The sequence below is a fragment of the Stegastes partitus genome, unplaced genomic scaffold (assembly GCF_000690725.1).
Source record: "Stegastes partitus isolate 25-593 unplaced genomic scaffold, Stegastes_partitus-1.0.2 Scaffold753, whole genome shotgun sequence".
Classification (NCBI taxonomy): Eukaryota; Metazoa; Chordata; class Actinopteri; family Pomacentridae; genus Stegastes; species Stegastes partitus.
The window spans coordinates 303,256-318,186 of NW_007578484.1; the positions used below are offsets into that span (position 1 = coordinate 303,256).

General features: G+C 40.1%; 1 protein-coding gene across 2 annotated transcripts in view; it reads left to right on the forward strand.

Moving 5' to 3' along the window:
• Window positions 1-14,931, forward strand: part of LOC103364503 (CD9 antigen-like) — a 29,239-nt gene that overhangs the window by 12,838 nt on the left and 1,470 nt on the right. For both annotated transcript variants that reach the window (XM_008291648.1, XM_008291649.1), the window contains exons 2-7: window positions 6,925-7,027; window positions 12,331-12,428; window positions 13,381-13,455; window positions 13,537-13,638; window positions 13,742-13,831; window positions 14,824-14,907. In XM_008291648.1, the coding sequence (XP_008289870.1) occupies window positions 6,925-7,027; window positions 12,331-12,428; window positions 13,381-13,455; window positions 13,537-13,638; window positions 13,742-13,831; window positions 14,824-14,907 (552 nt within the window). The remainder of the gene's footprint in view (window positions 1-6,924; window positions 7,028-12,330; window positions 12,429-13,380; window positions 13,456-13,536; window positions 13,639-13,741; window positions 13,832-14,823; window positions 14,908-14,931) is intronic.

The window sequence follows — 14,931 nt, forward strand, 5'->3', positions numbered from 1 at the left end:
AATAATACACGACTGAGGTGAATCTGAGCATTTTTATTATTTAAAACAACTTTTTTACTTTTTAATATTTTTTTATAAAGTGAAACTTGTTGTTTTGGCATCTTTGCATTTTTTCCTACATAATGTAGTATTTTTTTGTTTTTGTCTCTTTGTGGTTGTATGTTTCTGTTAAAATAAGAAGAAAAAAACTCATTTTTTTTAGATTATTTTTTGGTGCAGCAGCTTTTAAATGACGTCACATGTTCAGAATGACTTCACAATAAAGCTGTAAATAACAAATATAAACTTAAAGTGACCTTAAGACCAAATAATGCCGTTTTAAACACATTTAAAATGAGTTTTCTGTCAGTTTAGGAGGAAATCTGAGCCTTTTATTTATTGGTTTTAAGGTTTGTTTGTTTTTTCTGGTGACAAACAAACATTTAGTCTTTTATTTTTTAAGCCTATTTTCAATTTTTCTGCTTCAGATGATCAGTTTGTGTCCTGAAACCCTCCTGATGTGATGTTTATCAGTCTATTTTGGACGTATTGATCGTAGACGAGGTGAATTCTGGTGGTTCGGTCCCGTCCTGAAGCCCATAAGAACCGACCCGGCGCCTGCTCCTGTTTGTTTTGCTGCTGCTGCTCTCGGGGGGGAAGCTGCTGTTTGCGTCTTTACGCTTCGTTGTTTTGATCTCCGGAGAGTCTTTACTGAACATTAGCAGCAGAACCAGAGTCCTGGAGGAAGCTGCTGGTGGAGACGCAGGCTGGAAACTGTGCCGCTTTACTCCCTCAACCAAAATCACTGAGCAAGAAACGTCAGAGCTTCACATTTTTCCATCAGCGAGCTGCTCAACAGGAAAAAGAACCGAATCTGAGCCTGACTTCAGGATATTTGATCAGAATCGTTTTATTCTGGAGGCCTCGTTTAAAAATTAGCCAAAAATAAAGAATTCGCAGGAACCAGATTCTGAAAAAAACAAAAAATTCTACAGTTCTTATTGCATCCGTTCAGTGCTGATTGATTCATCTGCTACCAGCAGTCATGCAACAAAAAATCTGTGAACTTTAGGCTGAACTGCCGGCTGTGCTGTTCAGAGGTTCACAGGAGTTTTTGTACTGACGTAAGAACAACAATCGAACTTCTGCAAACCTAAAGCATGACCGGGTTCTTTGCTCACGTCCACTCCTGCACATCGTTTCCTGATTTAGAACTCGTATCATCTGAACTTCCTGATGAAACCCGTCGGTTTCCTGTGTGATGAGTTAGAATAGAAGAATAGAATAGAAAAATACTTTATTAATCCCAGTCTGGGAAATTACTGTGGTACAGCAGCAGAAAGTACTATTTAAAGTACTATCTCCAGAAGCCGGACGCTGAAATTGCTGCAAATTTCTTCAGTGTGTCTGAGAAAGAAATAAAATCAGTCAACCAGGGCGCTGAGTCATGCCCACCATGGAGGCTGATATCTAGGAGATCAGAGCAGATTAGAGCAGCTTGAACCTTTAACCCGACAACAATCAGATCAGAGCTTCAGGTGAACGCAGTGAAATTCTCCTTTAATGCAGTTTAAGGGAATTTGATCCTCTTGAATTTCTTACAGCGTGTTTTGCTGTTTATATCGACTACACTGTAAAAAAATAACGGTTCAAACGATTTTCTGCTATTTTACAGAATGTCCCTGTTTTGGTAAATTACAGATAAAATCACAGAAAACTTTCTTCATTTACATGTTATTCTAAAAGAAAAAAATAGTTAAAAACTCTAATGTCCAAATAAAAAAAATCTGCATTTTTACAAATAGTTTTTGTTCTTTAATTTTTTTAAAAAATGGTGTTTTTAATGTATTTAAAGCAGCTATCTACATGTATATTTTTCCTGTTTTTTTTGTTTTTATAGATTTTTAAATGACAGATGATATCCTGTAAAATCACAGAATAAAAAAAGTATTAATTTTCATGTAAATCTTAAAAAAGTAAAACAGGGCCAGACAATGAATAATTTAAAGTTTGATAGTAAAATGACTTTTTTCTTGTATTTAAAACAGCAAAGAGGTTTTGTTTTACAGGATTCACTTGTTTTGTTAAATTACAGTTAAAATTACAGAAAAATTATTAGCTTTCATGTTAACTGGAAAAAACAGGAAAAAGATCATTTACATTTGTACATTTCTACATTTAAAAAAAAATTTATTCTATATTTTTTTTAAAACCGGGAATTCTTGTGTTGAATATTTTTTCATAAAATGTCAGTTTTATTCTGTAATTAAAACTAAAAATCACATTTATTTTCAGGACATTTGCTGCTATTTTCATAGTTTTAATGTTTTTTGTTGGATCTCTACTGATTCTTTATGCACATTTTTTACAGTGTACAACAGATGCCCTGTTGATGCTCTTTAATCATAACTGATGGTCGTTATGTGTAAAACAGCTGAATTATTATATTATTAATCATATCTACGTGTAGATCTGATGTTCTGGCAGCAGGTCGTGTGACGTTCGCGGTCGGACCTCATTAACCGAACAAACCCGGTCGCTGTGGTGAACAGATTAAAACGAGTTCAGCTTCGCCTCGAGGCTGCAGTCGGAGGTTCTGACGGGTAGCTGGGCGTGGCGGCGCTGACTCAGGTTCAGTTGAACCACTTTCCCATGACTCGGTGTCGAGGTGGAGCATCAACGAGGTCACTGACAAGGTTTAAACTAAAGAACAGTTTCCTTGTTCTGAAGCTCTGCAGGAGGATTTATGACGTTCATGAAGAGTTTCCTTCTTTCTTCTTCTCTTGCTTTTACCTCCAGAACATTGTTCTGATTCTGGAAGACGTCTCATCGTGCTGAATGAATCCAACAACGTGCTCCTCTGATCGATCCTGTATTAAACACTTCCTGCAGTTCAACCTGAACTCTGTGAATTTTAGCTCCATGACTGCTGGATGCTGCTCAGTGGGTCGAGGCTTCCTGTTGGTGCCGAGATGTGCAGAATTGTTAGTTTTTGACAGATTCTGGTTGTTGGCGACGGTTTATTTCTGGTGAATTTTTAAACAAGACTCAGGAATGATTACAATCTGAGGCTAAGACGTGGTTGTATTCGGTCAAACCTTCAATACGTTCGACTGCTGGACGGTTCTGGTTCTGATACCTGGTGCAGTTTAATGAGTTCAGCTGGTGGATCTTTGAGACCCAAAAGGTTTTAATGATGCTGGAGCAACAATCTGATATTCTGCTTCTTCTCTTCCTGTTTCTAAAACCACTTCCTGTGTGTTCGGCTCCTTATTCTCATTCATCTTTATTTATCTTATTATTATTATTATTATTATTATTTATCTTGTTGTTGTTGTTTCGATGTGGACCAGGAGCACAGAGCATCTCACTGCCTGTTGCACCGTTTAACTGTGTTTGTGACCAATAAGACCTTAAATCCTTGAACCTTGAATCCTCACGTGAGACTTGAATGATGTTATCACTCTATCGAGGATCACATCTGTTCTTATCAGGAACTTTCCCTCCAGTGGCTGAATAACGGCGTCTGAACAAACATCAGGACAATAAAGATTCTTCCAGTTAAAGAACCTCCTGGTTTGGAGAATTGGTTCTGATGGACTTTAAAGGTTCTTGGCAGCTAAAAGCAGGAAATTAGAGCTGCAGCTGACCACTGTTTTAATCAAACTGTAAAAACAAAAGTCCTTTACAGAATCTCCAGCTGAGATCTTGAAACAGCTTAAAGCTGAAACGTTAAACGTGTTTTAATGGAGGAACCAGAATAATGTTGAATCTTCTTATATTCACAGTTCAGACGTGAAGTTTTATTTATAAAGACGGTTTTTCTTTGACGTTTTTGCTGTAATCTTTCCATTCAAAATATTTTTTGGCTTTTTTTTTCTCTCTATTCGACGCATTATTTTTTTTTTTTTAATTCTTATTTAATTAAAATTTTTGAAGAATTTTATTGTTTTTGGATGTTTTATGAAATTTTTTCCGAATATCTTTTAATATTTGGAGAAACTTTATTATTTTTATTTCACTTTTTTTTCTTAAAATACTTCTGCAAAATGTTATTCTTTTAATTTTATGAATATTTTGGGATATTTACCTTCATTTTGTTGACTTTTTGAGAGATTTTTTTTTCTTGCCATATGGTTCATGTGGTGTTTTGTTTTGTTTTTTTTGTATTTTTAGCATTTTGAAGATTTTCTTATTTTGTCCTTTTTATAAATATTTTTGAAATTTTTTATTAACAGAATATTTTTCTGACATTTTCTGATTATTCTTTAAAAGTTTAAACCTTTTGGGATTTTTTAAAATTAAAACTTTATTTTAGACTATTTTGAAGTTTTTCACCTTTTCAATTTTGTTGGATATTTTATTTAAAAAATTTGCACATTTTTATGAATATTTTCTAAGAATCTCGACACAGTTTGATCCTATTTCTGGTCCAAGCAGCTAAAAGCTTCTTTTCTTTTCCTTTTTGGAGCGAACACTAGTTTTTCTGGCGTCACTGAAGAACCAGTTTTAGTTCCAGTTTTTAGTTTTCTGTTATTTAATCCAATAACGGATTAAGTGGGAGTTTGTCCTTTTTCAGTAGGAAACCACAAATACAAGTTTACATCATGTAAACCTTGTGGTTTGAGCTGACGGCTGTGATTCACCGTCGGCAGGCCGATCAGGAGGCGTGTTGAGGACGAGTTGAGGCAAAGCTCTGCTCTGACACGAAGCATTCAGACGCTGTTGCACAACAGCAGACGTCAGGATGCCGGTATGGAGGCAACAAAGAGCCGATGTAAACTGTGATTAGTGGTTGTCGAGGAGATCCTGAGTCACTGTGTCGTTACCGCGGCGACGTCACTGTTTGGGCCTCGAACGTTCTGCACAAAGATCCTCGAGGTTCTAGAAAAGCCCACGAGGCGACCAGAAGCTGCAGACATGTGGAGCTGCTCCTGGTCGATCAGGTTCGTCTGCTTCGGTTTGTTTGTCTGAAGAATGTTTCTGCAGCTCGCTGAGCTTCATTCTGCGGCTCTGAGCTCCGAGTTCAGCTTCAGTGGAAACATTCCTGTTTTATCTGGAGTTTAGCCGCACAGGCAGCTTAGCCTCCAAGAAATGGGCCTTTAGACCAGTTAGTTCCCAAACCGACAGTCGGTCACGTTAACAAACACAAACTGTTTAAATCATTAATTACAGAAGCACAGCTGCTGTTGACACACAAACCAACCAAACCAGGTTTATTGTCGACTTGCTGAACAAACTGAAGTCGTGCAGGCGAGATGAGAGCGTTTCTACTGGATCCAGTAACTTAAAGACGTGTTTGCACATCTGGATCAGCAGCTCAGCGTTCTGACAGCTGGTAGCACGAAGCTGTTCTTAACGACTTCATGTTTGCTGTGAAATCGGTCGAATTTGCAGAATTCAACTTTAATCAACAGCATCATGTTGTCAACTAGTCACCTGGTTTATCCTCAGACATCAACACCTTCTGCCCTCATGTAGCCCCACGTCATGATGCTTCCACCTCCATGCTTCACTGTGGTGGTCCTGGTCAGGGTCACACCAAACATCTGGACTCCATCTGAGTCCAACACATTGATCTTCATCTGACCAGAGAACGTTCTCCGACATTAGTGAAGCTTGTTTTCATGTTCTCGGGCAAGAGGTTGATGTTATGAACCGTCCTTTAAACTGGATCTGGGGTCACTTTGTGTCTCTTTGTCGTCACTTTGCATGTTTTTGTGGCTGTTTTCCTTTTTGTGGTTGTTTGGATCTTCAGTGGTCATTTACGTCTTTATTTTAGTAATTTTCTGTCTCTTTGTAGTGTTGTGTTGTGGTTTATCCTCAGAGATTCATGGAGCATCTATGAATGTCATCAACACCTTCTGCCCTCATGCAGCCCCGCATCATGATGCTTCCACCTCCATGCTTCACTGTGGTGGTCCTGGTTCAGGGTCACACCAAACATCTGGACTCCATTTGAACCTCAAAACATTATCTCGGTCTCAACAGGCTTGTTTACCAAAGTTTAATCTAAAATTTTTGTGTCAAAGAACAAGTAACGTCGTGTTTCCTGTCCTCCGAGGTTAAAGTGTCCTTCGCTGTCTGAGCTTCACACCAACGCTGGTCTCCATCGATAAGCCCTGAACCAAGTCTGAAGCAGCTGTTCTTCAGATTGTGACGGCAGCTGACCGTCCTTGGAGTTATTTCAGGAGGACGACTGCTCATAATGTTGAACTTTTTGGATGCTTTCAGTTCCTCCGTTCAGTTCTTCTCCGTGTGGAGTCATGATGTGGACATGGTCTCAGCTCATAGGTCCAAAACTGATGAAGTTCTGCTGCTCATGGCTCAGTTTAGAACCGTTTCTATCCAGTTTGGCTGATTGGAAATCACACATGGACTTGGTTTAGGTTCACTTTTGTTGCTTTGAGAATCAACTCTGGAGCCTGAATTTGCGATATTTGTTTTTCTTGTTCACAAGAGGAAATACTTCGAAGAAAAAAAGTTGTTTCTGTGATGTGACACCGCCGTGAGTCATTTGACATGAAGGTCATATTACACAAGACGCTGCTCACTTCTGTTTCTGTGGTTTGACATTTCTGGTTTTTGTTTTTTTTTCTTTTTAATCTAATCAAACTCGAGTTCATTCAGATCAAACTGGAGCAGGTTAAACCTCAGAAGCCTCTGCAGGTGATTTCTGCAGGTGTTTCAGAACCAAACCGCAGTGAGGTTTAGTAAATAGACGTGTAACCGATCCTCAGTCTTAAACCACAGCCGAGCTCATGATGGAACCACAACCCTACGAACGTCGTGTCAACAAGACAAACTGGTTCACTAAGCAAAGATGGGGGAGAAAGTGCAAGAAACTGACCCGCTGACAACGAGTCGGCTTCATGGATGCACCAGATGTCAACCTGAACCTCCTGCTGTGACCGTAAAGATGTTTTTCTGTTTGTTTTCTTGCAGCTTGCAGGAACCGGCGTGTTGGCGGTCGGACTGTGGCTGCGATTCGACTCCAGGACGGCGGGACTGTTTGAAGGACAAGACTCGCCGTCGGTCTTCTTCACCGGTGAGACTTTTACCGTCACACAAAAACACTGACGAAGGAAAATCCTCATAAACGCACCAACCGGCTCTCAGTGCTGAGGGTAGGTTTTATTAAATGTAATACAACATCACTGTGGTCCAAAGAGAACATCAGAGGCAGCTCAGCAATCAACAACAACAGAATGCTTCATGGGAAAAACCATCGTAGACGTGCTGTCGGTCGGTTCCTGTCCGGTGTCGAGGGAGAAATTAGCAGAGGGGAAAACAAAACCAGGGGCAGAAGGAAAGCTGTGCATTTTAAAAGCCACATAACGGTCCGGAAGTGGCGCCACTCCTCCGGGATCATTAAAGTTTCATGTGTTTTTGTGGTTCTGTAAGAGTTAAAGGCACAGTTCAGTGTTAAGTGAACGTCACGGCGATGGCTTTGTGGCTTCATTAGGAGGACAGTCGCTCTTTAAAACACTCGAACCAACAGCGAATGTGTCCGAACTGGTCCATCAAAGTCCTGCTTTGAGTTAATTTGAACACACGCAATTCAGTTTATCTGGACTCAAGCATCGTCCTTTTATTAATCCGCCACTGAAAATAGTCCCAGTTAGCTGAGGCAGAAGTGACTTAAACCTGCGTTCTCTTCAACAGCCAGCAGGGGGCGACTCCTCTGATTAAATAGAAGCCGATGAGAAAGCGAGCAGACTTCTCGCTGGATAAACATTTTCATAATGACTTTATGGTCTTAATGTGTAGTTTTAAGTCTCCTTAAATACAGAACGTTGTTATTTTTGTAAATTATGATCAGATTTGGAGGAAAATGGACGAAGAAATGGTACGTTTTAGGGCTTTTGTTGGACGTGGGATCTTCAGATTCTGTGTTTGAGGTGTTGAAACAAATCAGTGTTTTCTGTACTGTCATATATTAGCATGTAGCTTAGCTCTGTCCTGTGTCGTGTTTATTTTCCGTTTTGAGCCAATTTTCTGTCGTCATCGTCATGTTTGAGTCGGTTAAAACAGCTTAGAGGGCGTACAAGCTAACAGACGGCATAAGTGGTTGAGTTATGGGCAAGTTTAAACCTTCTGAACTCCAAAACCTGGTAGCAGGTTTGAAAGAAACCAATGACGCCATTTAACAGCTAGAAACTTTCAAAACGGAAAGAATTGTTCAATATTTCTAGCTGTAACCAAGAATTTTGCATCATAATCTCTTCATTTATGTGACGCATTCAGAGTTGTTGACAAAAATACGGCATTTGCATGAACAGATTCTGTAAAAAAAACTATGACTCTTTGCTTCCAACACAACAGATGAAGTCATGATGGAAACTGTTGGTCAGAGTTTTCAGGTGCAGACAGTGTTTATGCAGAGCAAAGATTAAGAGGAAATTAAAACCTACTGGATCCATAAAATAAAAGCAGCACGGCTCATAGACAGTGACCAGAGGAGCCAGTTGTTGGAGATGCATCCAGCTGATGGTGGAACATCGTAGAAACAGTGTGTAGAGGTTGTAAACGCATGTATAACTAAATATCTGTAGTGTGTGGAGTCCAGGTATTTTTCAAAGTTTTGTTCAGAACAACAGAAGTTTAACTGTTGTCTCCTGGTTTCAGTAGTTAGGAAGGCAAGTGGCTGTATTTTGGTTTAGATTTGTTTTGTTTTTGCTCGATTGCTTATTTTGGTTCTTTTTTGGCCACGCTGAAGTTGAGACTCAGTTCTTCAACAAAATAAATCACTGCTTGAGTTCTGCGGTCGCTCGGTTTCCTGGGATAGATCGTTATAGCTCAGACAACCCCTAGATGGAGCAAAACGACGTTCCTGAGTTTCAACCGCTTCTCGTCGTGGTTGTGCCGTTTCCATAGAGATGCAGGACTTTTGTATTTGAGCAAAATCACTTTATTCTGCACGTCTCGATTTAAAAACCAAACAGTTCGCATCAGATTCTATAAAGGACCAAAAAATTCTGCAACCAAGAAGTCACGACTGACTCAAAAATCACAAGAAGCTTGTCGGTTGAAGTGCAGGCAGTGTGTAAACGGTTCAATGTGTATAATCAGGAAGAAGTTCAGCATCAGGTGTTTCTTTCTTTATGGTTTCATGGCTTCATAACGGGCATTTGAGCTCTGTCATGGTTGTTGTGTCCATGGAGGTGCAGGACTTTACATCGTGAGCCCACAGTGGGTGAAAATGAGTTGATCCACCAAACCTACTGACACAAGGATCAGTTTGTCATCATCGTTGTGACTTATTTTGGCTTCGCTGCTTGTTGACTGAGGCCACCGGTGACCTGATGGGTGAAGGATGGAAGCGGCGGGCCGTCCGGAGGGCAGCCGAGGCCACCGTTGGTCCACAGCGAGGCGGATCCTCCGAACATAGCTTTCATTCTTCGCCACCGGACAGGGACGCCTTTGTTCTCCGGCTTTTGTATTCTCGGAGGAACTGTCACAGAAAGACGGAGCCGCTCCCTCCCTTCTGTCTTTGTGTTGTTTTTTTTTTTCGCCTCCGTTAAACTGAAAGTGGGCAGCGAGGCGACGGAGGACGGGGCTGGAAATGACAAACATCTTAATGACGGCTTTGCAGGGAAGAAGCGCCGGAGGAGGAATATTTGTGTGTGCGGTTAATGTGCTCGTGACTTCAGCGCTGCTGCAGCTATTGTTGTCCTACAGTCATCTTCTTTATTATGAGTCATCCACTCGAAAGCCACATCAAGGGACAATGAAACAGTCAGATTACCGCTGATGGCTCTCGATCGTTGGAAACTCACATCGCAGCTTTGTCGCAACATGATTTAAGATGTTTTTGTTGGACCACATGCATTTCTTTTGGTGGATTCATCTGGTTGATATTTGCTCAAACCAGAGTAACATCAGTCTCTGCTGTGACACGACATGCAAACAACGAATGTAAATTTACGGTGTGAGAAGCAGACGAGGCGCCCTGCAGGCAAATTCTGACTAATTCATCCACGTTCGTTCCGGGTCGAGTCTCCCTTTGCTCTCAAACAGCCTCGTTTCTAGACGAAACTTTCCTCTAAGCTTCTGCTGGATATTAAAATAGACGTCGTCTCCAGGTGTGACCAGTGAAGCCTTGGACCTGCATTCTCTCTTGAGACCACCAGGGGGCGACTCTGGTTGGAAAAAGACATGTATTAGGAAACTAGCTACTTTTCACCTTATTTGTTGAATCTTTGAACATTTTCCTAATGAGTTCATGATCTCTACGGCTAGTTTTAAGTCTCCTTCAATACAATATGACGTTCACTTTGTCAGTTATTGTTTTATTTTGCCAAAAACACACGATAAAGCTGAATGACTCAATGCATAGAAGTGTTGAAATGACTTATCCTGTGGACTTTAGAGACTAGCTAGTGAACTTGGAGCACCATTTAGCCGTAAAAGAAACCTCTGAGGAGATGGTGGAGACCAAAAATGGAGCTAAAAGAGAGTAAATATTGGACTTTAACTCAAACACGACTCCAAATAAATGACTAGAATTGAGCTACAGTTTGCTAACGATTCAACATAGCTACTTAAAAGGTGATGTTCTGCCCAAAAATGTAGTTTGAGTACATCTTTATCCAGCTTTTCTTTATGTGCAGACATCGTTAAAGGTTTTTATAATAGATTGATGTGGGTAAGTTTAAATTTACAGAAAATAAAATGCACACATCTATGATAACGTGTAGTCAAGTCATATTTATGAACCTACTAAAACCCCTGGACTAAAGTTAGTAAGAAAAATAAAGTTTATACTGGTAGTTTTTTAGTTTTTAAAGTTTCTTGGTGAGTTTTCAGAGGCACTGGTTGGCGGTTGGATGCTCAGACTTGCATAATGTAGTCCATATTTACCTTTATCCAAATGCAAAGTGCCTCGTCTCTCGAGACACAACCGGCGCTACCAGAATACCTGCATTACACGGCTGTTTACATAGAAACCAAATCAGGAAATGACAGATCCTGTGTAGAGACCAGCTGGTGAACACAGAGCAGCATCTAGCAGTCAAAGAAACTGATTTCTCTCTCAGAAGTTGGTGGAGACCAAAAACGGAGTTAAAATAGAGGGAATATTGGACGTTAAGTCATCAGACACTGCTGTCACATGATTTTTTATTTATTTTTGATGTGATAGTTGCAGGTGTATAGGCGTTCCTAATAAAATGAATTCTTTCATTTGTGGGCTGTTTGCTCCTGTGTTTTTGAAAACATTTTAGATGAGGAACAAGCCACTAAGCTGCTAAATCTGTCTGTTTTGGCGACGACAGACGGTTTAAAAGTACTTCCAAGAGCATTTGGGGCAACGAGTTGCGTCTGGATGTTACTGATTTACAGGAAGTAGTCTGAAAATGACAGATTCTGTGAACACTGGAGACCAGCTGGTGAACATGATCAGCAATTAGCAGTTAAAGATGTTCTCTCAGGAGGTGATGGAGACCAAAACTGGAGCTAAAACAGAGTGAATATTGGACTTTCATTCAGTAAATGGACACTGCTGCCACAAGTTTCTTGATTAGACATTTGCAGGTGTTTCTTAAGTGATTTCTCTGGTTGCTACCAACATAGCAGCACATCTGGAAAACATCTCTTATATAACATAAACAGGTAACTGAAATGTGTTTCTGGAGATATTTTAGGCAGGAAACAATCCATGCAGCTACTGAATCTGTCTTGATTTTTGGATAAACAATGTTTTTTTTTTTTTTTTTTTTTAAAGAGTTGTCAGACGAGATGACCCCGATTTATATAAACATGTAAAAACCCAACATGGTCCAACAGAATCCATTGCAGTTCTTGCAGATCCTGTTGGGACCATCTGGGGAACATAAAATATCTTTTAGTAGCTAAAAAGACAAATCTTTCTCCCAGGAGATGGTGGAGACCAAACATGGAGCTAAAAAAAGATCATGAAATTCATCAGGTGGACATTGTTGACACCTGATTGATGTTTGATTGGATAATTACATGAATAAGCAGCTGTACTCATGAAGTACTCATGTGTTCAGTGGTGTGGACATGCATGCAGCTAGAGGTGATCGTCATTACTCCTTTTTTCAGTTCAGCTGTTTGATTTTTGAACCTCAAATACTGTGACTAAAGCATCCCGGAGCTCAAAGTGACGCCTTAGTTGTCCGACCAATAGTGCAAAAATTTAAAAAAATACAGTTTACTATAATATGAGATGTGGAAAAGCTTTAAACCTTCATGTTTGAGAAGCTGAAGAACGGCAGAGAAGCTCCTTTACGACGCGTCCTAGAAATAAAACCAAGCTGGACTTGTTTCACTGTTGTTCCCTCACAGGTAACCCTAACCCTAACCCTTAATCACCCTGTTCTGTTGTAGGCGTGTACATCCTGATCGCGGCGGGCGCCCTGATGATGGTCGTGGGCTTCCTGGGATGCTGCGGAGCCATCAAAGAGTCGCCGTGCATGCTGGGATTGGTGAGTCCGTCCTCGTATTTATCCAGCAGCAGTTTTCCTGCGTTTGCTTTATGTCCTTCCTCCATCTTGTGTATATTTTCATAAACTGCCACGGCGCAAAGCTGCAACACTCATTCCTTTGTAAATCTCATAACCTCCCAGTTCATGTCAAACAAAAAAACTTCTATTAAAGCTGCAAAATCCCAAAGCACGACTCCATATCCTCTGCTAGTTTTGACGTTTAAGGAATTTAAAATAATGCTTCTTGGAGAAAATATACACAAAATACCTTTTAAAAAGTGAGGTTTTCACCTCTAAATGAGTTTATCAATACGACAGAATTAAAATTCGATTGCTGCAAAATGAAATCCAGCGACAACGGGTCATTTTTGACCATAAAAGATTCTTCATTTAGGTAGAAGAGTTGGATATCGATCAGAAATGATGCGTTAGTTTCAAGTCCAGCCTCAGATTCTTGATTATGTCACAATCTGGACTCTTGATATGGATGAAACTGATGTTTGACACTCAGGCTGTCGTGATATGAGATACTCATGGACACACTCGTTGCCATCCCACCATAACAGATTTAAAGTTCAACACCGCCATAGGTACTGGATTCTTTTATAAATATTTCTCTGAGGAGGTCGTGGAGACCAAAAATGGAGCAAAAAGAGAGTAAATATTGGATTTTAACTTATAAGGCGAACACAAACACGACGAAATATCTGAACTAATGTCTGTTAAGAGAAGTTTAACGCATCAACCTAAGAGGTGCTGATGTTGTAAAGACCGTTTCATTCCCAGAAATCTGGTTTAAACGTGTTTCCATCGAGTAGTTTCAGGGGAAAATGTGTTAAGCTCAGCTGAGGTGGATGAGTTTGTAAATTAGACATGATCACGTGTAGTTTTATCACATTTATGAAACTTTTCCAACAACCCGCTGACCTGGTTGTGTTGTTTTCTGGTTCAGTTCTTCTTCTTCCTGCTCATCATCTTCGCCGTGGAAGTGGCTGCCGGGATCTGGGGTCTCTCCAACAAGGACCGGGTACGACCAACTCTCAGCGTTCGGCGCTTATCGATGTGATCAGTCGGGACGTGTGCGTTGAGTTTGTCTTTGTGTCTGCAGGTGGTCGAGGACGTGACCGAGTTTTACAAGCAGACCTACGCCAACTACAAGGACACCAGACAGGAGGCGCTGAAGGAGACGCTGAGGCTCATTCACTTTGGAGTGAGAACGCCGGCTTTAGCTGCTGTTTGATCAATCACAAGCTAATCGGCTCGTTGATTCGTCAGCGGTTCTGTTCTGACCTCTTGTCATTTCGTCTTCTCAGCTGGACTGTTGCGGCCCGACGGGAACCGTGATCGACGCCGCCAAAGACATCTGCCCCAAGAAGGAGGGCCTGGAGGTCCTCATCACCACGGTAACGACGCTATATTAACCGTATGAATGGGTCGAATTTAACACGAGTTGTTTGCAAACGTAGAACATTCGTCCTGAATGTTTAAATTCCAGCATCACCAATTTATTAAAGATAAAAAACCAAATATACTTAAATTATGACGATGAGCTGCACCGACAAAAAACTAAAATCAGTGATTTTAATCGTTTCTTTGGTCTCTAAAATGTTTCATTCATTTATTTGACATTTTCAAACCGCTTTTTCCCAAACGCTGTCTTTCTATGTTATTAATTTGGTTATTTTCTTTAAAATTTCAATTTCAAATGCAATATTTCATTTTCACGTCTCACATTGATTTACTTCTCCAGAATCGTTGCTCGTCTTATTTCTAGTCTTACTTTAGCTCATTTATTGTTGTTTATAGTCATGTATTACACTTATCTCCTGCTGTTTTTCTGTTATTTAGTTTTGTTTTCTGAGCGATATCTGGCAAACAAATATGTTTTGGGATTAATTAAGTTTGATCTTCCCATTTTTTGATGAAATATTTTCTTTCTACAGATTTTTTTTGTCATGCTATAATCAGCCGAGTCATAAAATTTGAATGTTTCTACTTTGTCTAGTTAAAAAAATAAATTTGCAAGCTATTATTGAGAAGGATGGATGTATAATATTGAGATGTTTGGTTTCACGTCAGAGTTTTATCATAAAATTTCTCCAATGTTATTATTTTTATTCTTATTTTAACCAGTTAATGAGCTGATTTCTTATATACAACAAACCATTTCTTTCTATCAGCAGTTACACAATAATCAATAATCTTTGTGATGCTTTTTGTATTTTTAATTGTTTAAGTGAATATATACGCATTTTCATAGAATCCTTCACAGAGAGCCGCAAGTTTACAAAAGCTTTGAAAATCACAGAATCCTCACGTGTGCAGCTCAAACTCTGATAAAAAACGTCCGTTATTGCTCGACTGCGATGGTTAAACTTTGCGTTTCGTCCGTCAGAGTTGTCCGGCCGCCATCGACGAGATGTTCAACAACCGGCTGCACATCATCGGTGGAGTCGGCATCGGCATCGGAGTCATCATGGTGAGTCTGAACCCAGAACAACCA